The sequence below is a fragment of the Aquarana catesbeiana genome, linkage group LG12 (genome assembly GCF_042186555.1).
Source record: "Aquarana catesbeiana isolate 2022-GZ linkage group LG12, ASM4218655v1, whole genome shotgun sequence".
Classification (NCBI taxonomy): Eukaryota; Metazoa; Chordata; class Amphibia; order Anura; family Ranidae; genus Aquarana; species Aquarana catesbeiana.
The window spans coordinates 215,945,487-215,968,387 of record NC_133335.1 but is presented as its reverse complement, the minus strand read 5'-3'; the positions used below and the strand labels follow the sequence as shown (position 1 = coordinate 215,968,387).

The 22,901-nt window shown below is 43.1% G+C and overlaps 1 protein-coding gene across 1 annotated transcript in view; it reads right to left on the bottom strand.

The window, feature by feature from the left end:
• Positions 1–22,901, bottom strand: part of TIMP2 (TIMP metallopeptidase inhibitor 2) — an 82,030-nt gene that overhangs the window by 16,622 nt on the left and 42,507 nt on the right. Inside the window, exons 2-3 of the mRNA XM_073606684.1 lie at positions 21,148–21,248; positions 17,545–17,653 (exon numbers count right to left, since the gene is read on the bottom strand). Coding sequence (XP_073462785.1) covers positions 17,545–17,653; positions 21,148–21,248 — 210 coding nt within the window. The remainder of the gene's footprint in view (positions 1–17,544; positions 17,654–21,147; positions 21,249–22,901) is intronic.

Genomic DNA, 22,901 nt, shown 5'->3' with positions numbered 1-22,901 from the left:
CCCCCTCAATATTCTCAGCACACAAGTCGTACCGCAAGTCCTGATCCGACTTCTGGTGCGACCTTTATTCAAATCAATGGGCTCCCATAGGGAACCATTGAATTTGAATAGAGAATGCACTTAGCTGGCGCTTCCTTCTCTTCTATACCTTCTGTACCTGAGGATAGCAGCCGCAGGTGCTCCCTCGCTTCCCCTTTACCATATCTCATCCTATACGGAAGTGCGGGATCCGACTTCTGGTGCGACCTCTATTCAAATCAATGGGCTCCCATAGGGAACCATTGATTTTGAAGAGAGACAGAAACACTGGACGAGGCTTAACACAGCGTTAAGCCTTGTTAAATCGCGTTTAACACCTTTTGCTGGCGTCTGGCATTTTTACAGCTCTACCGCTCGAGCCTCAGAACTCACTGGTCCTGGGTTTTTTTTGTAGCTTAAAAACGGCTATGCCATTTACAGCTCAAAAACGCCATGGCGGGCATGAGGCCATAGGCTAACATGGAGAGGCATTTTTAAGCTGCAAAAAACGCTCAAAAAAGCGGCTGTAAAAACGTCCGTGGACATGAGGCCTAATTCCCATAGTTCATCTCCGGAGTGAACAAGTGAGGGTGGATACGTTCCTACACACAGTGGGACCACGGAGAACGAACATAGCCACCCTCTAACAGGAAATCAGATCACAGCAGCAAAAAAAAAAAAGAGGCTGAGAGTAATAGAAGGCACTTTTTGGAGTTAGAATTAGAATTTTTTTTTTTTTTTTAATCATAGTTTGGTGTCCCTTTAAGGTTGGTTTCACTTTTTATTACAGAGTGAGACTAAATCTAGACAGATACCATATATAGATACAGTATATAAGATAGATAGATAGATAGATAGATAGATAGATAGATAGATAGATAGATAGATAGATGATGGTGAATAGTTAATGTTTATAAACTGCCTACCTATCAGTGGTGGTCCGTAATGCAGGGTGCATGGGCGCCCCCCCCCCCCCCCCCATCTATGCGCCCGGCCCCCTAAACCACATGCAGGGCGCTGGGCGCATGGATTCCAATCAGGGTATTTTTTTATCTATTAATTTTTTTTTTTTGAAGCACGTGATTAGAGCCAGAGGCATTAAAAATGATCAGGAAAATTTTTTACAGCAACAGTGTAAAAATTAAAAAAATTTAATAAATTGATAATAAAAAAAAAGTAAAGTTCCCCCACCCCCCCGTGCTTGCGCACAAAGGCGAACAAGCGCACCTGTCCCACACGCACGCAAACAGCAATGGCCCCTAACATGTGAGGTATCACTGCAAACATCAGATCATGGGCAGTAATTCTAGTATTAGACCTCCTTTGTACATCTAAAGTTGTAACCTGTAAAAGCTTTAAAGCGTCGCCTATGGATAGTAAAATTTATGTCGTCTATCGCCCTTGCACAGGCGTGCACAATTTTAAAGCGTGACATGTTTGTTATCTATTTACTCAATGTAATATCATCTTTTATATTTTACCAAAAAAATGGGTTATGTATTGTGTTTTTGTGCATTAAAATCAAAATATTTGCGTTCCAAAAACTGCTGCGCAAATAGTGTGACATAAAAATTGGCAAAGACCACCATTTTATTCTCTAAGGCCTCTGCTTTAAAAATATATAAATAATGTTTGGGGACTCCAAGCAGTGGTGGCTGGTGCTCAATCTAGGGGGGGGGGGGTCAAACAAAACACCCAACACCCCCCCCCTCCCCGATCACACCAACGAGCAACAGGGCTGCCAGCTCTGGGCACTTAGCGGTGATCTGACACTTGCTGGTGATCTGATGACTGTGGCGATGTGCCACTTGCTGCTGATCTGAGGACTTTGATGGGAAGTTTAGCAGAGACACGTGTGATCCCAGTGACCGCTCTCCTCTTACTTGTGTGTGCAGATCGTCCATCCTGGGAAAGTTTGCTGAGCTGATCGGTTACCGGGAGATGGGTGGGTGGGAGTGACTAAAATAGTCAGAAAGAAGGGAGAAGGCTGCAGCTGGTCTGCCCACCCCCCCCCTTGCTTGTCTGTCCGCCCACCAGCCCCGCACCTACCCCATCTAGGTTTTGGGGCAGCGTCTCCTCCTTCTCGGCGGCTTCCCCTGCGTCTCCTCCTCCTCGGCGGCTTCCCCTGCGTCTCCTCCTCCTCGGCAGCTTCCCCTGCGTCTCCTCCTCCTCGGCGGCCAATACGGTCGCTTCTCCTCTCAGCCAATGGGGTCTCAGGACCCGCTTCCTAATTGGCCCGGAGGAGAATCAGGAAGACAATAGCGAATATTAATTTGCTATTGTCACACAGGTGGGTGGGCTCTGGGCCAATACGGTCACTTATCCTCTCGGCCAATCAGGTCTCAGGACCCGCTTCCTGATTGGCCGGGAGGAGAATCAGGAAGACGATAGCGAATATTATTCGCTATTGTCACACAAGAGGGTGGGCTCAGTGTGCAGTGCCCACCCTTTTTTGAAGGGTCTAATCACCTCCCGCTCTAATCACCTGCTTAGAAAAAACCCCCATTGAAATCCATGCGTCCAGCACCCTGCATGTAGATTAGGGGCCAGACGCATGGATTAGGAGGGCGGTGCCCTTGCACCCCGTATGGTTCCAGGCAATTTTCTAGCAAAAAATACTGATTATTACATGTAAACAAAAAATGCCAGTAAAGGCGTGGTCTGGAAGTGGATATTTCCCCTTTAGATTAAACGGATGTTTCTAAATCTTGTGGGACAGCTGAGGTTTTGGTGTCATAGTTGGAGTTTCCTAATTATATTTTAGAAAATTTCCACTCGTCACGCATAGGGCAGCCCATTCAATTGAATGGGCTGTCCTATATGCCACAAACGCCCCAAAGAAAAACCTTTTTTGGAGCGGAGCGCGGCATGTTTTTTTACTGCACGTTTTGGTGCATTTGCATCGTGTGGGCCGTGTGACAAAAACAAGCAGCAAACGTGCACCTCCGACCTGTGCTTGGGGTGCCATTAACAATTAATGGCACTGCAAGTACAACACGCGTTTGCAGCGCGTTTCAGAAACACGTGGCAAAACGTTCATTTTCTGTGTGCTCTGTCGCACGTTCCACAAACTCCAAGTGTGAATGGAGCCCAATTCTTATACTGTCACTTCATCTTCAGATTTAAAGTATAATTAAAGGCAAAGTCTTGGATAGAGCAGAAGGGGATTAGAATCCCTATCTGTATTTTTTGCTGTCTGTACCCCCATTAGGGACATTCATCCTCTCTATTAGTCCTGTTTACTATTATCATTGAACGTAAAAGTAAAAGAAAATCCCAAATTTTGGGTTGTCCCCAGAAAGGTAATAGATAGCAAATTTTCCAATGAGGATACTAGTTCTGGTGACTTGGGGGGTCCCCAAGGAATTCCCTTAATTTGTAGGGATTTCCTCTCACTTCCTGTTTGGCTATGGGACAGGAAGTGAAGGGAAATCTCCGCAATGGCACACAGATGGTGGAAAAAAAAAATCTGAAAGGGGTTATAACCCTCCCTTACTCTATCCAAAATGAAAAAAGAAGTTTTGCCTACAGTTTTACTTTATGTTTAGGTTTTGCTTATGTATGGCTTACCTGAGGGACACATTTTATGCTTGCTTTTAGAAATTTGTAAAATATGTTATTTTTTTTTTTTTACACAATAAACAAAAATTGTTTATAAACTTGCAAAAATTAAAAATTGACCAAAAGCCACTCTAGTGGGCCTTCATAAGGACAGGAACAATGTACTCACTGCAGCCACCCATCTGAGCCAACAACCAGAGTAAGGCCTCATCTATCAATGTACGGCCATATTCATTACTCAGCAAAATTCTGCATAAAAAGTTGTCCAACCTGCATCTAGGGCCTGGTTTAGACCTTGGGGGCCCGGGGCACTTCAGGTTCTGGGGGCCCCTCATACACAGAGTTTGTTTACATTCTCAATGACAGTCACACAATTTTAACCACATCCCGCCCAGCCTATAGCAGAATGACGGCCGGGCGGTGGCTCTCCCGTTCTGACTGGACGCTCCGACACACCGCATCTCCGGTCACAGTAAAGACATAGCTACCAACTTTCCCTGATTTCGAGGGACTGTCCCTGATTTGGAGCAATGTCCCTCTGTCCCTCTTTCCTCCTCATTTGTCCCTCATTTTGGTCTGATCTATATAGTTGTATATAAAATGCACCTTTTATCTTTCAAAAATTGTTTCCCAGTGCTAAACCTTTCATCCAAATTCTAAATTTCTGCATTTGTAAATTTTAAAAGCCAATATAAAGGAATAGTATTGGTAAAAAAAAGCCCTTGTGGATTTATTTAACCTTTTTTGGGGGGTTAATTCTCCTTTAAGGGGGTGTGGCGGGGGCGTGTCCTATGCCTACATACGTTTGCTAGTAGGTGGCCCTCATTCCCATCTCAAAATGTTGGGAGGTATGGTAAAGAGCCTATGACTTAGGCTCTTTACCATGTGATCACCTGTGTCCAATCCCAGCTGATCACAGTGTAACTAGGAAGTGTAGATTATCAGCATTCCTCTTCTCACACTGACAGGGAGTGAGTAGAGGAAAGACGATAAGCGGCTCTCCTGACAGGGGGGGATCTGCACTGATAATCAGTGCAGCGATTGTAAGTGCAGCCCCATCAGCGATGCCCATCAGTAATGCCTGTCAGTCAGGGCCTTCTTTAATATTGATTGGACCCTGGGCAAAACTTTTCTTGGGCCCCCCCCATGCAGTTTTGCTCTCCACCTGCTCTGAGACATACAATAAATAGCAGCTGGACTCAAAATCAGTTTACTAAATCAGATCAGGCAACTATTGCGATTGTTGCCAGAGGTTACAGTGTATCATTACTGCTCACTGACTGGTTGCTAGAGGTTACAGCACACATTACGGCTCACTGATTAGTTGATAGAGGTTACAGCACATGATTTCTGCTTGTTGATTGGTTGCTGGAGATTACTGTGAATATGACCTCGGGGGGCATGATATACATATCAATGCTATGGTTGCCACCTCATCCCTTTAAACCCGAACACATATGAATTACACAGGTTCTGTGGCTGATCAAGGTGGTAATTAAACTCACTTGGTGCCTTATCTGCATTTAATTAGCCTCAGAACCTGTGTAATTCAAAGGTGTTCGGGTTTAAAGGGATGAGGTGGCAACTCTAATCAATGCCACTGGCCGCCCCTATTTACATATGAATGCCAGTAATTTACATGTAAACACAGGGTCTGAAGGTGAGTCATCTTTACACAACAATAGGGCAGAGCTGGGCAGCATTAGTAGCAGGACGTCACACTGAGATATTGGGACATAGCACAGGACTAAAACCTCAAGGGATGAGGGAATTTAAACTGGGATAGTTGCCAAGTATGAGGCAGCTGCTTTGGGCCTCACAACAATGACAGGGCCCAGGGCAGCTGCCCCTTTTTCCCTGCCTTAAAAACGGCCCTGCTGTCAGTGCCCATCAGTGATGCCTGTTAGTGCCCATCATTGCCCAGCAGTGCCGCCCATCAGTGCACATCATTGGCGCCCATAAAGGCTGCCCATCATGTTCCCTATTAGTGCCACCTATCAGTGCCCATTAGCGATGCATATCAGTGCCTCCTCATGAGTGCCCAACTGTGAAGGAGAAAACGTACTTATTTACAAAATGTATTTACAAAACATTTTCAGTCTTTGGTACACGCAGTCATAGAGCTCTATGTGTCGTTCTCTTGAGCTGCCAAAAACGAAGTTTTAACAACGATAAAATATATCAGTCCACAGTAAAAACCTTTATAGATGGCCGGCAAAATATAACTTCCCAAGATGCATTTCATAAAAGAAAGTCATTTTTTATTATTATTATTATTATTATCTCCTCGCCGACCGCCTAACGGACTAGTATGGCGGCAAAGTGGTTTCTCTGCGGTGGATCGCGTACCTAGTACGCGATCTGCACGCACGCCGGCCCAGCTGTGCTGTGATTTGCCAGCGGGTCTCGGCCAATGATTGGCCGCCGGCACACGCTGATCGGCTCAGTGATTCATGGAACAGAGCTCTGTGATTGTAAACAATACAGAGCTCTTCTGTTCACTGACGGGATCTTGACGTTTTTTTATTCCCTGCTAAGCAGTCGAAAAAAACAACAAGATGCTTAGCATAGGTGTGCGCGCCTGGGCACACCCTAATCACCACTTTTGGTGCAGATTCCCCCTGTTTAGACCCCTGATATTTCACCAAAGCCCCCTAACGGGGCTCTTAAATTGTAAAAAAAAAAAATTATAAGAAAACAAAATTGTAAAAAATTAAAAATAAAATAATAAAAATATAAACTACTAAAAAATATATATATAATATTAAAATAAATAAATAAATATAGATAGATAGATAGATAGATAGATAGATAGATAGATAGATAGATAGATAGATATAGATATATATCTATATATATAGATATATATCTATATATATAGTATATAAAATATAAACTACTAAAAAAAAATATATATATAGATATATATAGATATATCTATATATCTATATATCTATATATATATATATATATATATCTATCTATATATAGATATATAGATATATATCTATATATATATAAACTACTGACACCGTCCATTGCTTTACTGACACTGTCCGTATATACTGTATACATACATAGGTGTTTGAGCTTTGGAGTGCACACCCTAAGGCCATAGGCTGTGCACACCTATGATTCTTAGTACAAGTTTATAGCAACTACAAACACATCTACATTCTATGCATCATGAAGAGAAAAAAAATCTGTATGCAGCGCCCCCCCCCCCCCCCCCAGGCCCCCGGACCCCCAATCCTTACCTGAGGCCCCCTCTGATCCAGTGATGTTCACGATAGTCTCGGCTGTATGGGGACTTTCCTTCCTCATTGGCAGCAGCAGGAGCCCATTGGCTGTCAATCGCAGCCAGTGAGCCAATGAGGAGAGAGCGGGGGGAGGGGGGGGGGGCAGCCGCGGCTCTATGGGGTTGATTTACTAAAAGCAAATAGACTGTGCACTTTGCAAAGTGCAGTTGCACTCGGCAAGAGCAGTTGCTCCAGAGCTTAGTAAATGAGCAGAAGCCCGGTTGGCTTCCATGATCCAATCATGTGCAAGCAAAAATTCAGTTTTTTTTTTTTTTGTTTTTTCCTTTCTTTGCAAAGTGAAGCCTTCCTCATTTACAAAGTCCTGGAGCAACTGCACATTGCAAAGAACACAGTCTATTTGCCGTTACAAAATCAACCCCTATGTGTCTTATGGACACACAGAGCAGTGGCAGGCAGCGGTGCCCCCAGGGCATTTGACGTTCTCTGGGGGCACTGCTTGAGGGGGAGGTAACAGGAGTGGCGGCGGGCGACCCGAAAAAAAGAGCATCGGAGCTGCTCCTTGCAAAACCACTGCACAGAGCAGGTAAGTATAACATGTTTTTATTTAAAAAAAAAGAACAAAAAAAAGAACGAAGCTTTAATAGCACTTTACTGGGCAAAGCTAATGGCAATATCTCAAAATCCTCATCTGAGAACTGAAAGCTGATTTTTGCAATACAAATATTACAAATATTACATAAACGCAACCTTACTTTGCAAGACAGTTTTCTTGCAGACGTACGGATGTTTCTACACTTTGGGGAAGCATTATGAAAGCTACTGAGCCACAGCCCTGAACAAGTTTATGTGTAATCCTCATGCCATAAAGTGATAATAAACCCTCAGTTAATTAAGCAGTTTCAGCAGCTGATTTATTCACTTACTGAGTATGCAGCTTCCTTATCTTTTGCTCCTGCTAAATCCAGTGCTATGACCGCTGCCCCAGTTCTCCTGTTTCAGGCTGGCTTCTTTCTCTTGCAGCATACTATGGAACCATCCATGCATGCAGAGACTAGAGCTGTGTCCCCCTACACTGTTTGCATCAATAGACACACATAGCCCCATAGCCTAGGATGGCAAGGCACTTCCCTGCTTTTATATCCTCCTCCTTTCCTCAAGCTTACAGACTGACTCCAGACTGCACTGTCCACTTTTTACTCTGGAAATTCAGGGAAGCGGCATTGAAAGAGCAGAAGCCAGCAGCATTGAGACTTGTAAACTGCAAGTGCCTGGGTAATAATTTTAACAAATAGTTCACTGGGGAAATTTTATCCTGAATGTAAAATATCAGGTGTACAAAAATCCGCCCACTCATACACCCAAAAACGCTGCGCTGATGGAAAAAAGGTGAATCTGAGCTGCTGCTTAAATAATAACAAACATGAATTAAAAATTGATTCACCATAAACTCGCCCCAAGTGAACTCAAATTAGCAGCGCTAAACCAATCCCTAACCACAGAGGGTCATGAAGTGAAGAATTATGAAAAATTGTAACAACCAAAAAATATGATCATAACATCACTCCTCCCCATTAATGTGCATCACGTGATATGATCAAGAGATCACAGAAGATGTGCGTAAACCACTAAAGTGAATAACATAACTGTGCACACAAACTATGATATATAAACAAAAAACAGTGTGAATCAATGTGAATCAGTCCACAAAAATATAAAAAATATATAAAATGATAAATATGTGTCCACAAACAATTCAAAAAATTGAATAATCCAAAATAAATTCCGTGACGTGATGTAGTGCAGATCTTCCACTAAATAGAGTCTTCCACCGCACCTCTGTGACTGTGAATCCACTCCCCTTAGGTAAATAAACTCACCAGCTCCTTTTGCCCACACTCTCGTGTCAGGGCCACCATATAAAGATATGGTTAGATACAACTCCTCTAGGTGAAATATCCATTCGGTTTAGGTTAAGGTAGAAATTATAAGCTGGATTAACGTCATATATCTGTTCGATGATAGATTAATATTAATGGTTTTTATTATACATTTATTGTTTATTTTTATGGTTCATAAAAGAAACTTTTTTAGATCTAACCATTCGCTTAAGGGAGTAATTACCCTGACTTTTAACTTTTAATTTTTAATTTTAGTTGCAATTTGTATACGGGAGAATCAGCCTGTTTTTATTAAAATGTGGGTGATAAAACCTAATCAGAAAAGCACTAATGTTGGCAACAATATTAGGAGGAACATTATAAGATGAAATGTTTTGAGATTTGTAGTAATGCAATACTTAGTATTATATGTTGTGTTCCGCTGAATTGTAACAGTGTTAATGGTGCGAGCGGGGACACAGGGAACGCGCAGGCGCAGCAGTGCGATCTCCGCTCGGATCTGGCATTGGGAGCGCGCAGGCGCAGTTATGTAACTTCCGCTCGGATCGGAGGTTAAGGGTATAAAAGAATGATTGCCGTGCCGTGTAGCCAATCCCATGATTAAGTCTTTATGACGAAACATGTCGGGGCGTGGCTACACGGCAATCGAACGCTAGTGACGTAGGACGCTGTGACAGGGAGCACCATACGAGGAAGTGCGGAAGTTGATCCTATCTACACCAGGGATCGGGTGAGACGGGTATTTTGAGAGCGCAGTACCTGGGTCCGCCGCGACCACCACACACTGGTTTACTGATTTGAGTTGATGCTGTGACAGTTTGCTGTGCTGTGCTATTTCTGAGCTTGCAGTGATTTTTAAAGATGTGAGTGCAATGGTTGAGGGATTTGTCATTTTAAAATAAATATTAATACGTTATTGCACTATTGGATTATTTTTTTTTTTTTTCATGTGGAGAGAGCTCTTTGGCATCATACTCTAGATATGTAAAGGTGTACCATTGGAGATCATATATTTCCCCTTATTGTGTGGGATAAAAGCTTGGTGGCCCTGACACGAGAGTGTGGGCAAAAGGAGCTGGTGAGTTTATTTACCTAAGGGGAGTGGATTCACAGTCACAGAGGTGCGGTGGAAGACTCTATTTAGTGGAAGATCTGCACTACATCACGTCACGGAATTTATTTTGGATTATTCAATTTTTTGAATTGTTTGTGGACACATTTATCATTTTATATATTTTTTTATATTTTTGCGGACTGATTCACATTGATTCACACTGTTTTTTGTTTATATATCATAGTTTGTGTGCACAGTTATGTTATTCACTTTAGTGGTTTACGCACATCTTCTGTGATCTCTTGATCATATCACGTGATGCACATTAATGGGGAGGAGTGAAGTTATGATCATATTTTTTGGTTGTTACAATTTTTCATAATTCTTCACTTCATGACCCTCTGTGGTTAGGGATTGGTTTAGCGCTGCTAATTTGAGTTCACTTGGGGCGAGTTTATGGTGAATCAATTTTTAATTCAGGAAATTTTATCCTATTGTGCTCAATGTGTGAAACTAAAAAACGCAGAGAGATTATTATTACTTTAAAACAGACCTTCATCCTCATGCTTCACATTCTTCACACTTTTTTTTTTACTTTTTACCCTCCAGAATCACAAAGGTAAATTTCTTTATTAACATTTGTCTACTGGTCCTTCTGCTTTTCTCGTCTAGGTGAGAATGAGCCCCCTGCCTTCTGCGATACTCACATCACGCATCGCAGGAGGCTTTAAGGCAATTTAGAGCAGAGGTGTCAAACTCAATTTCATTGCGGGTCACATCAGCATTATGGTTGCCCTCAAAGGGCCTGTTGTATCTTGGATACATACAGAGTGCAGGGTTCAGCAGTGCGTTACGTACAGAGTTCAGGAGTGCACTATATACAGAGTGCAGAGCTCAGGAGTGCACTATATACAGAGTGCAGAGCTCAGGGGTGCACTATGTACAGAGTGCAGAGCTCAGGGGTGAGCTACGTTCAGAGTGCAGAGCTCAGGAGTGCACAATATACAGAGTGCAGAGCTCAGGAGTGCACTATGTACAGAGTGCAGAGCTCAGGGGTGCACTATGTACAGAGTGCAGAGCTCAGGGGTGAGCTACGTTCAGAGTGCAGAGCTCTGGAGTGCGCTATGCACAGACTGCAGGGTTCAGCAGTGTGTTACATACAGAGTTCAGAGCTCAGGATTATGCTACGTACAGAGTGCAGAGCTCAGGGGTGCACTATATACAGAGTGCAGAGCTCAGGAGTGCACTATGTACAGAGTGCAGCGTTCAGGAGAGCACTATGTACAGAGTGCAGAGCTCTGGAGTGCATTATGTAGAGTGCGGAGCTCAGGGGTGCATTATGTACAGAGTGTAAAGCTCAGGAGTGCACTATGTACAGAGTACAGAACTCAGGGGTGCATTATGTACAGAGTGTAAAGCTCAGGAGTGCGCTATGTACAGAGTGCAAGGTTCAGCAGTGCATTACATACAGAGTACAGAGCTCAAAAGTGCACTATGTACAGAGCGCAGAGCTCAGGGGTGCGTTATGTACAGAGTGCAGAGGTCAGGGGTGCGTTATTTACAGAGTGCAAAGCTCAGGAGTGCGCTATGCACAGAGTGCAGAGTTACGTTCAGAAATGTGCTACAGTATTTACAGAGTGCATGGTTCAGTTCAGCAGTGTGCTTCGGACAGAGTGCAGGGTTCTGGAGTGCATTACATACAGAGTTCAGGTGTGCTGTATACAGAGTTCAGGGTTTAGGAGTGTGTTAAGCACAGTGTGCAACCCCAACTACCCCCCCCCCCCAAAAGGTTACTCCTTCCTGGCTTGGCTCTAGTACCTCCCTGTGTAGGTGTCTCGGCCTCACCTTGCTTGGAGATTGTTCTCTCTCTCTCAGATCCTGGAGATCTGCCCCTACTGTGAGTGCATGCGGGGATCTGTTATTTCCGTGAGCCACTAAGATCAAAGCTGTCCCTTGTAAACACAGAAAGCTTCTGTGTTTACCAGTGACCACAGGGAGTGGAAGCAGGTGGTGGAGGAATGTAGAAGTGGCAGAATGTGGAGGTGGCAGAATGTAGTTCCGCAACATTCTGGCTGCAAAACTGGGTGACAAGGCCTGGAGGGCTGGATTCGGCACGTGGGCCTTGTGTTTGACAAATGTGATCTAGAGAATATGCACATGCACTGTGGCATGTCATTGAAGGGGGGGGGGAATGCAAGAACCAGGGAGAGGTAGCCGGCGTCCAATGCCATAAGAGGGGAAGATGGCAGTGCTGGACCTGGTGTGCCGCTAGATCAGCAAGAGTGGAACAACATCATATAGCATCGTCATTTGTCTATACGGCAGCCGGGAGGTGGTTAAACGCTGCTAAGCCTTCATTAATTTTAATGGCCAGAATAAATTATTATTCTGGCCAATTAATTTCATTAATGCTCAAGATCTTGTCACGTCTACACGTGCCAAAACATGTTACACGAGTTTACAAGCGTCAAGCAGTTTTTTCTGCTAAAACTCTGCTGCCAGGAGGAACCAAGTCTAGGAGAGTTAGCCAAATGTCCAGTATGTATTAGGCATAATTGTTTTCTGCTGTACCTTATGAACAACAACTGTCCTGTTTACAATGCAGCTTAGAAAAAGTGATCAAGCCGATGCAGAGGACTCATAATTACACCATTTTTCTATGCGAAATCTCTTTTTTATATGAATCTAAAATAATGCAATCCGTGAACTTGATCATAATACTTGAATTACCCAACTGCGTTTTCCCACCTTTGGACCTTGATCTAAAGACCTTTGGCATATTCTCAATTGCTGACTGCTCCATTGCTGTGTCTGCCCACCCTCCCCTCCGAATAGATCCGGCTGTCATTTTGACAGTCTGGTGATGCTCAATGCTGCAGGAGCACCGACAGCAGCTCTTGTGTAAATGAAAGCACACAGCATGCTGGCACACTGAAGATGGCCATAGATGGATCGAAACTCAATCAGTTCAGCAAGGACCAGCTGAAATTTGGTCTATGCGTGGCCATTCCCATCTAACAATTGACTCTTGACGATCAGGAATGTTGGAAATGTTTGTAAAGTAAATCAGCCGCTGATCAGTGTATTCTGACAACAGAGGAGACCTGCTATCAGAATATAATGGGATTGACTTACTAAAGGCAAATAGACTGTGCGCTTTGCAAAGTGCAGTTGCTTCAGAGCTTAGTAAATAATGTAACGTTTCACTTTGCAAAGAATACCCAATCACATGCAAGGAAAAGAAAAAAGAAAACAGCATTTTTGCTTGCACATGATTGGATGATGGAAGTCAGCAGAGCTTCTGCTCATTTACTAAGCTCTGGAGCAACTGCACTTTGCAAAGTGCACAATCTATTTTCCTATAGTAAATCAACCCCAATAAGCATTCCTCTGTCCCCTGTGTGCGGATGAGGGAATCCTTTTTTTTTCTTATTTTTGATCGGCCCACTGCCTGAAAAAAATGATCCATCTCAGGTCAGTCTTATCCTCCAATGATGCGATTTTCACACTCCTCGTCACTCCAAACACTGCGACTGACTTTCTCTTCTGAAAGAAAACCGGCAGAGCATGTCAGCATCAGTAATAGAACTTTAGCACCGAGCATCTCCAGGCTGTCAAACTGACAGCAGGGTCTTTTCAGGGCAGACACAGTAGGGGGAGCAATGGGCATACAAGGCATGCCGCAAATTTTTAACTGAAGTTATTTTGTGCATTCTTAGTACCAAGGTCAATAAGTCAGAAAACACAACTGGGTAATATACTGTAAGCATCGTGATCCAGTTTGAGGATCACACTATTTTAGATTCCTATAAAGAAAAAGGGTGTAGTCATGAATATAATTGATGATGTAATTCGAGCGTACGAGCGGAGGTACATGGGCTCGGCACCTGACTCCATTACCAAGATCCTACAGATGTCGGGAATGAGCTGGGTGTGTGTGCACTGCGTGGCGGATGCGTCACAGGCAGTGAAGATAAATGAATAAAACAGGAACAAGAGGAGGAAGTTTTTTGGGGCAGAAGAGACTTTGCATGTTTCATGACTTCCATTTGAAGAGTGTGATAGCTGTTATATTATTCATATAATTCATTCTTTCCAGTTCATAGGAGAAAATCAAAGGCTTGTCCTATAGGGACCTCAAGGCTTATAAGTAGGATCCAGCAAACATATCAGTGGAAACTTGTTATTTAAATAAAAATTGTACTTATTTAACCATTTGTTATCACTTAGTTAACATAGTTAACATTAATTGGCCCCTAATAATTCCCCCTTCTCTCCTAAGATATTTTTTTTTTTTTTACTTTTTTTTTCTGTTAAGACTTAAGGATTTATTGTTTTGTTTTTGTTTTTTAAGCACAGGGAGCCAATGATGACGTCACTTCCGGTACACAGAGAGAATGTGTTACGCGTCTGCGGAGTATGAGCTCCTTCTTCAGGCCTCTTTAGGCCTGAAAAAAGAGCGTATGCTCCGCAAACGCGTTGCCTATTCTCTCAGCGCGTCCCGGAAGTGACGTCATCATCGGCTCCCTGTGCGTTCCAGGACTCCAGGAAGCGGCGGCAACCACCGGCGCGGTCCTTTTGAGTACCACACCGCAGAAGCCATCCTGGTACACAAGTTTCATGGACGCCATTGCACTATTGTGCTCAATGCCTTGTGTTATTTTATCCTTGTGAGTACCTGTATCCACATTTTGTAATAATCGACCTTACTCTATACACTTAGATTGGCGCCTGTGCTTTCTTCTCAGTTGTTCCAGAGCTGCTTCTTGCTTATCACTGGGCTGCCTTCCAAGTGGATGTGTATGGGCATTATGGACTTTTCAAAAGCCACTCTCGTAAATCCTTCTATTGTATTTCTCAATTGTCTTTTCATTTTTTGCGGTTTGATCTGACCCTGTGGGCTGACACCGGGCTTGTTCCAAAGCGCCAATTCGTCCATGCATGTAAAGGGGGCTGCTCTGTAAAGGGGGCACTGTAATGTAAAGGGGGGCTGTGATGTAAAGGGGGCCTGCTCTGTAAAGGGGGCCTGTAATGTAAAGGGGGGTTGTGATGTAAAGGGGGCTTGCTCTGTAAAGGGGGCACTGTAATGTAAATGGGAGGCTGTGATGTAAAGGGGCCTGCTCTGTAAAGGGGGCACTGTAATGTAAAGGGGGGCTGTGATGTAAAGGGGCCTGCTCTGTAAAGGGGGCCTGTAATGTAAAGGGGCCTGCTCTGTAAAGGGGGCACTGTAATGTAAAGGGGGGCTGTGATGTAAAGGGGCCTGCTCTGTAAAGGGGGCACTGTAATGTAAAGGGGGGCTGTGATGTAAAGGGGACTGCTCTGTAAAGGGGGCACTGTGAGGGCAGAGGTTCTACTCATTCTGTGTGTCCTCTCCCGGCTCCTCCGCCCCCTGCCCTGCTGATAGGATGACATCATCTCCATTCTAATCTGCAGCTCCTCTGGCCGGGTGGGCGGAGGAGCCGAGAGAAGACACACGGTCATGGCCGGACAGCAGGTGGTTAGCAGCGACCGCGGTTTGTGATAGCCCGCGGTTGCCACTCTCCTCCCACTTTGCAGTCTGGTCATCAACAAGCCCGGGGGTTGGGGACTGCTTGCTCTATAGAGTTTTAATGTAGACGTTTCATTTCTTTGAGTTGATTTTTTTCCTATCTTTTTTAAACAATTTAAGAAAGCTTCATTGTAATTTTCTTTCAAAGTCAAATTTAATATTATTTTAATTGTGGCGGGACTTTAAATGGCGTGGGGCCCAGGGGCCGGTGCCTACTCTGCCTATTTGGTAATCCAGCACTATGGTACCGTGCATTACCGTGAGTATTGGTAAAAAGTGATACAACGAGGTTTACCATGACGTATAGGTGTGTAGCCAGCCTAAGATGTAGATCCATGCCAATCTCTTCCCAGCTGTGGCAAAGCGGTCTCATAGTGTAAAGTACAGTTAGCTATAGCTGTGCACACCTCCGTCTATTCAGAGTATACATGGTGATGTACAGTTTTATACGATACAGCTAATGCATTTATAAGAACATAAATTACTGTGTGCTGTAACCCAGCTCTGCCTTTATCATTGCTTTTCTGTAGAAACAAAATGTTTAAACTACGGGAAGGTTAAATTCCATGACCATTTTACATTCAACCACAGCCCAGGCTTGTAAACCCCAACAAGGCCAGTCATTGTTCAGAGGTAACATCGCAGGACACTGGAGAGCAGCAACATATGGCTGAAGTGTCATTAGTGTCCACAGAAGTATAATAAAGTTTCATTTGGAAAAACTCTGAACCTGCCTTTGGTAGTACTAGTAAACGTGACCCTGCTCCAGAATGGAAAAGGTTTGAGATATTACATACAATGCAAAAGGGGTGTTTTAGTGAGCAGTGTGTGCAGGAGAGAAGTGATGAGTGTATGAAAGGGGGCTGTATGTGCAGGAGAGGAGTACAGAGGGAATGATGGTGGGCAGTATGTGCAGGAGAGGAGTACAGAGGGAATGTGATGGTGGGCAGTATGTGCAGGAGAGGAGTACAGAGGGAATGATGGTGGGCAGTATGTGTAGGAGAGGAGTACAGAGGGAATGATGGTGGGTAGTATGTGCAGGAGAGGAGTACAGAGGGAATGATGGTGGGCAGTATGTGCAGGAGAGGAGTACAGAGGGAATGATGGTGGGTAGTATGTGCAGGAGAGGAGTACAGAGGGAATGATGGAGAGCAGTATATGCAGGAGAGGAGTACAGAGGGAATGATGGTGGGCAGCATGTGCAGGAGAGGAGTACAGAGGGAATGATGGAGAGCAGTATATGCAGGAGAGGAGTACAGAGGGAATGATAAGGGCAGTATGTGCAGGAGAGGAGTACAGAGGGAATGGTGGAGGGCAGTATGTGCAGGAGAGGAGTACAGAGGGAATGGTGGAGGGCAGTATGTGTAGGAGAGGAGTACAGAGGGAATTGTGGAGGGCAGTATGTGCAGGAGAGGAGTACAGAGGGAATGTTGGCGGGCAATAAGTGCAGGAAATAAGTGCATAGTGTACGATGAGGGGCAATATGTGCAGGAGAAGAGTGTAGAGAGTATGATGGTGGGCAGTATGTGCAGGAGAGGAGTGCAGAGGACATGACAGCAGGTTATTAGTGCAGGACAACAGTATGCAGGGTATGATGGTGGGGCGATATGTACAAGAGAATAGTGTGGAGGGCATTATGGAGGGCAATATGTGCAAGAAAGTAGTATGAAGGGTGTGATGTGGGGTGCTATGGAAATGGGAAAAGTATGGAGGGCATGATGGAGGCCAGCATATACAGAAGAATAGTGGGGAGGGCATGATGGAGGGCCATATGTATAGGAGAGGACTGCTGAGGGTATGGCAGTGGGCAGTATGTATGTATCACACTTCTTTCTTCAATGCACAGCTTAAAATACAAAAATCTTAGGGAGTGGAGGAGACAAAAAGTTTTTCAGAGGAGGAGGCAGAAAGCCTCATCTGCTAAAAAAACTTCTTCCTCCAGTCATTTTTGTAACCCCTGTGTATACTGTAGTGATTGCCTCTCAATGACTGAAGATGAGCAACAGGGAAATGGGAAGACGCAACGGAGAAGATGGCGGCAGTGGGAGATAGATGACGGCCTGGATCGGATAGCCCTGGAGGAGAACTCTTGTAGGTAAGTGTGCCATAGTGTGCACATTGTGTCCGGAGCCCACAGTGGACTTTAGTATCACTTTGATCCAACAACAATGACTTTGAACTGTCGAGCAGTCACTGGTTGCTAACCTGCAATCAGATACTCTTTTTTGCCTCCCGTTTCCAGTGTCACTCCACACACAGCGGAAGAAGAAGCTGTGTATATGTACTGGATGTCCTCGGCGGGGCCCTTGAACATCTGCAAAACACAGAACAAGGCAATCCATAGATCATTTCCAATGATAAAAACATTCTGTGTTTCCAATGAGCATATACAGTATTCAGTTAATATTGCAGGATTTATCCTAAAGCTGCACTCCGGCCAAACAAATACATGCACAGTCAAAATGCACATATGAGAGATGTCTTACTTGCCAAACGATTTGTATTTCTTTCCTTCCAGTCCTGAGATTTGCACAGCCCTGCCACATAGCACAGACAGCCTGCTGATCTTTTTTTTCGGCTGCGGTAAGAAACACTTTTTGCTGCCCCCCCCCCTATGATTGGACAGTATTAGGAGAAGCAACAGATTTATGAGGTCATCTCTCTGCTTTCTCCTCCTGTCTGTATGCGACTTGTCAGCACATGTGAATGCAGGACATCTAATTGGCTTTATTTACTGCCCATTCTTCTCCCAGTCTGAGTGCTGCTGTACAGGGGACTTCAAGAGTCTTAAAATGTAGAAATTTATACTGATTGTGTGTTTTTTTTTTTTTTTTTTAAGTAGTAATTCTTTTAATAGATATATGACTGCATTCACTGGTGTTTATTAAAATCGGATTTAATTTTTCTTATGACATTTCTCTTCATTATTCTTGTATAAAAAACATTTTCAATGAATTGGCCGACTCATAGAGGTGAATTTACTAAAGGCAAATAGACTGTGCACTTTGCAAAGTGCAGTTGCACTCTGCACTTGCAGTTGCTCCAGAGCTTAGTAAATGATAAGAAGCTCTGCTGACTTCCATCATCCAATCATGTGCAAGCAAATATGCAGTGTTTTTTATTTTCCTTGCACGTGATTGGGTACTCTTTGCAAACTGAAGCCTTACCTCATTTACTAAGTTCTGGAGCAACTGCACTTGGAGAGTCTACCCTGTTTCCCCGAAAATAAGACCTAGCGTGATTGTCGGTGATGGCTGCAATATAAGCCCTACCCCCCAAATAAGCCCTAGTTAAAGTCCTTGTAGGTCTTATTTTCAGAGTAGGGCTTATTTTCGGGGAAACAGGGTAGGGCTTATTTGGGGGGTAGGGCTTATATTGCAGCCATCATCGACAATCACGCTAGGTCTTATTTTCGGGGAAACAGGGTATTTACCTTTAGTAAATCAACCCCATAGCCTTGCATTGTGAGAAGGAGCAGAAACTTGCATTATGGTGTCCGTTTATGAAGCAGTGATCAGCGGTGATCCCGAGGATCACCGCTGATCACAGTCCATAAACAGTTTATGAAACAGTGATAATCGGGGGAGAACATGTTTGAACTTGTTCTCCCGCCGATTATCTCTACACACGGAGAATCCTCATTGAATGACACAGAAAGGGCCAGTTTATGAAGCGGTGATCTCACCGCTTCACTGGTGATCTGAGTCAGAATTCACACTCCCAGGTTCACCAGCTCAGAGGTGGTGAATCTGGGAGTGAAGAGGAAATCTGGGGGGATCTGAGGGGGAAGGAGGAAGATTTTTAACTTCCTTATGCCTCGTTCAGACCCCCCAACACTGTAAGCATGTCCCCCTGTCATATTTATGTGTATACATATATATACATATATACATATAATGTGTATATGTATATATATATAATGTATGTGTATATACATGTATATATAATGTTTGTGTGTGTATACATATGTATATAATGTAGGGGGACTCATTATTTTATTAACAGTAATTCACGCCGTCTGTCGTGTATTGAGCGGTGATAATTTATCACTGCTTAATAAACTGACATCTCTGTATTTCTGGTGCTGTAATCTCGTAAAGTCTCACGAGATTCCAGTATCAGGAGCCTTTCTCCACTGTTGAAAGCATTTGTAGATCTCTTCACTCCTCCAAAGGTGAAGCGATCTACAAAGCTTCATAAACTGGCACACAGAGGAGAAAAATCTTCACTGTGAATGCCGGAGAATGAAGCAGTGAATAGATTTCACTGCTTCATAAACGGACACCTAATTGTACAATATCTCAAAAGTAGGAAGCAGAGCCTGAGCATGTAATGAGCAAATATGGCTGCTCCATGTAAATACGGTGCCTTGAAAAAGTAATCATACCCCTTGAAATGTTCCACGTTTTGTCATGTTACAATCAAAAATGTAAATGTGTTTTATTGGGATTTTATGTGATAGACCAACACAAAGCGGCACATAATTGTGAAGTGGAAGGAAAATGATAAATTGTTTTCAAAATATTTTACAAATAAACATGTGAAAAGTGTGGTGTGCATTTGTATTCAGCCCCCTTTACTCTGATACCCCATATACATTGAAAAAAAGTTTTAAGAATATATTGATAAAATTTTTTTTTTTTACATTTAACTAATTTATTTTTCTGTCAATGTTAAAAATAAACAAATAAAAAGAATATAAATGCCATCAATACCAAACTAGGGGACACTTAAACATAATCCCTTGCAAGCCCTGAACGTCTCTCTGATGAAACCAAATCTTCCACTGAAATCTATTTCAGAAACTCACACTTACAGGAGTGGCAGATTCCTAGTCCCCTGCTGCACTCAGTGGATTCTCCCGCTGACCCCTGCATCACTAATGTATGCTGTAGTGACATAGGGTTCAGTAGGGTAAACCACTGAAGGCAACAGGAGACCAGAAGATCGAACCTACCAGAAATGTACGTTTCTGAAGAAACTTCAACAGATGAGTTCATCATGCATCAGTGAGGCGCTTAGTGGTGCAAGAAGTGAGATGTATTGCTATTTTTAGGGCATAATGGCAGCACTACTACCATATAATTTCGCAAAAACTGTTATATAATATAAAACACTTTTGCACAAACATGAAAATACAGACAGGAAATCTAAAAAGAGACAATAGGCTCAGGTCTAAGCTACGTTATATGACCCCAAAAGCTTGGTGACTCCTGACTACCACACCTACCACTATACAGCCAATATTATATGGTTATCCCTCCAAGTTCAGGTGTTTTCCATTGAAGGGTACTTTTAATGCTACACCATATGAATATGATTGTGTGCAACAGTTTGAGGAAGACCCTTTTCTGTTCCAGCATGACTTGTCCCCTGTGTACAAACCCAGCTCCATAAAGTCATGGCTTGATGAGTTTCATGACTTGAGGAGTTTGGTGTGGAGGAACTGGGCCTTCACAGAGCTCTGACCACAACCCTACTGAACACCTTTGGGGTGATTTAGAATGCCAGTTGCAAGGTCTTCTCATCCAACATCAGTACTTGACCTCACAAATGTTCTTTTGGATGAATGGACAAAAATTCCCCCCAGACATCCCCCAAAATCTTGTGGAAAGCCACCAAGGGGGAACGGAGAGGCAACTTTTGGAATGGAATCTCTAACAAGCCATATAATGTAGATGTGATGGTCAGGTGTCCACAAATGTTTGGCCACACAGTGTATGACAACTGGTGGACCGCAATCTTCTTTATTTAGCTAAAATAATTAAAAAAAAAGTGAATTGAGCCTATTGTTATTTTATTTCTTACCTTAATTTGTTTGATCTCATACTGGATCCTTTTGATGGGATTCCCATAGACATCATTCCCGCTGTCAATTTCTTTACCCACAATGACCTTGGCTCGAATCACTGCAAGGAAAGAATAGGAAAGAATTTAAATTAAAAAAAAAATATTTTGGTGGCTATATATAGTTCCATATTTTTGAATAGGAAAGAATTTAAATTAAAAAAAAAATATTTTGGTGGCTATATATAGTTCCATATTTTTATTTTTTTTTAGCATAAAAAAGTTTTTATTAAAAATGATTTTGAATAAATTATTATTTCTTTTTTCATGATGTAGTGAGCATAAAAAAAAAATGTTTATTTATTTATTTTTTGCTTACTGTATGTCAATAATCCTTTTTGTATTAATTCACATAATTACTTTTGAAAGATAAGACTGCACAGAAAAAGATTATTATTTGTAATTCTATGAACTGACTTGGATAGAGAGAAAAAAAATTTGCACTCCATGGTTTTTTTTTTTTTTTCTTTAATTTTATTGATGCTTTTGGCCACGGGACAGAATTTCCCCAATGGGACACAGATGGCAAAAAAAATAAAAATGAAAAGGGGTTATAAACCTCCCTTACTCTATCAAAAAATGAATACATTCTTAAACATCTGAAATATGGATAACTACTGTTAAAGAATGAAAAGTAAAAAAAACAGTCAGATTTTTCCTTCCATTCTTTAATTAATATGTTGCAGAACAGGCTACAGTAGAATAGCTGCTGGGGGGTGGGGGAGGTGGGGCCCAGACAGTTCTCATTTCAGATATTCTGAAAAAACAAGGTTGAGCCATTGTGTATTAATAGCAGAATAGGCATATTTCAGCCGTGTCACGCGACCTATTCAGAACCAGCCCACACATCCCAAAATAAACGTGATCCTGCCTTTGAAGCAACCATTAGCATCTCAGCATAATTGCAGAGATGGGGTTAGTCAAGGTGTCCGGGAAAGCATTAATAAACTCCTGAAATGAACGGTCAGCGATCATCTGTATAGGGTGGTGGAGCAAAACGATGGTTGTGGTGAACAGACAGATCCAACTCAGTTCCTCTCATGTGCTGCTGAATCATTAGACAAAAATGCATCCAAATTCTGAGAGGATTTGTTGGAAACAGAGAAGCTTTGTGGAGGGAACTGCTAGTCTGCACTTTCCAAGCCAAAACCAAAGCAACAGAGCCAAGAGCTAGTGCAGAACGCGTGATGGAGAGAGCGAGAAAGAGGAGACAAGAGAGGACACTGATAAAATGATAGTCAACGATAAAAGCATCAGAGTGGACGGGGACGGATAATAGGACCAAGTGCAGCATAGACACGCCATCATTGTAGACGGATCTAGACGATGTCTGGTAGATCATAACTACGGCCTTGGATGACACATTCCTGAATATAGAGAAAGGAAAGGGAGGCACACTGTAGACACCTCCAGTTTATACGGGGGAAAAAACATCCCCCGGATGAACTTCAGAAATTAGGTTGTTGCCTAGTCCTGCCAAAAATGATTGTTACCCAATGTAGTGGTTCTCAACCATAGGGCCGAGGCCTACTGCCAGACCGCGACCTTCCTCATCCTGGTCCAACCACCCTTAACCTTCTACAGTGCCTCTCAGCTCACATAGTGCCCCTCAACCTCCCATAGTAGACCACAGTGCCCATAAAGCTCTCACAGTGCCTCTACTCCCCCCAAAAGCCCTCAGAATGCCCCTCAACCCAACTCAAGACCCCCAAAAC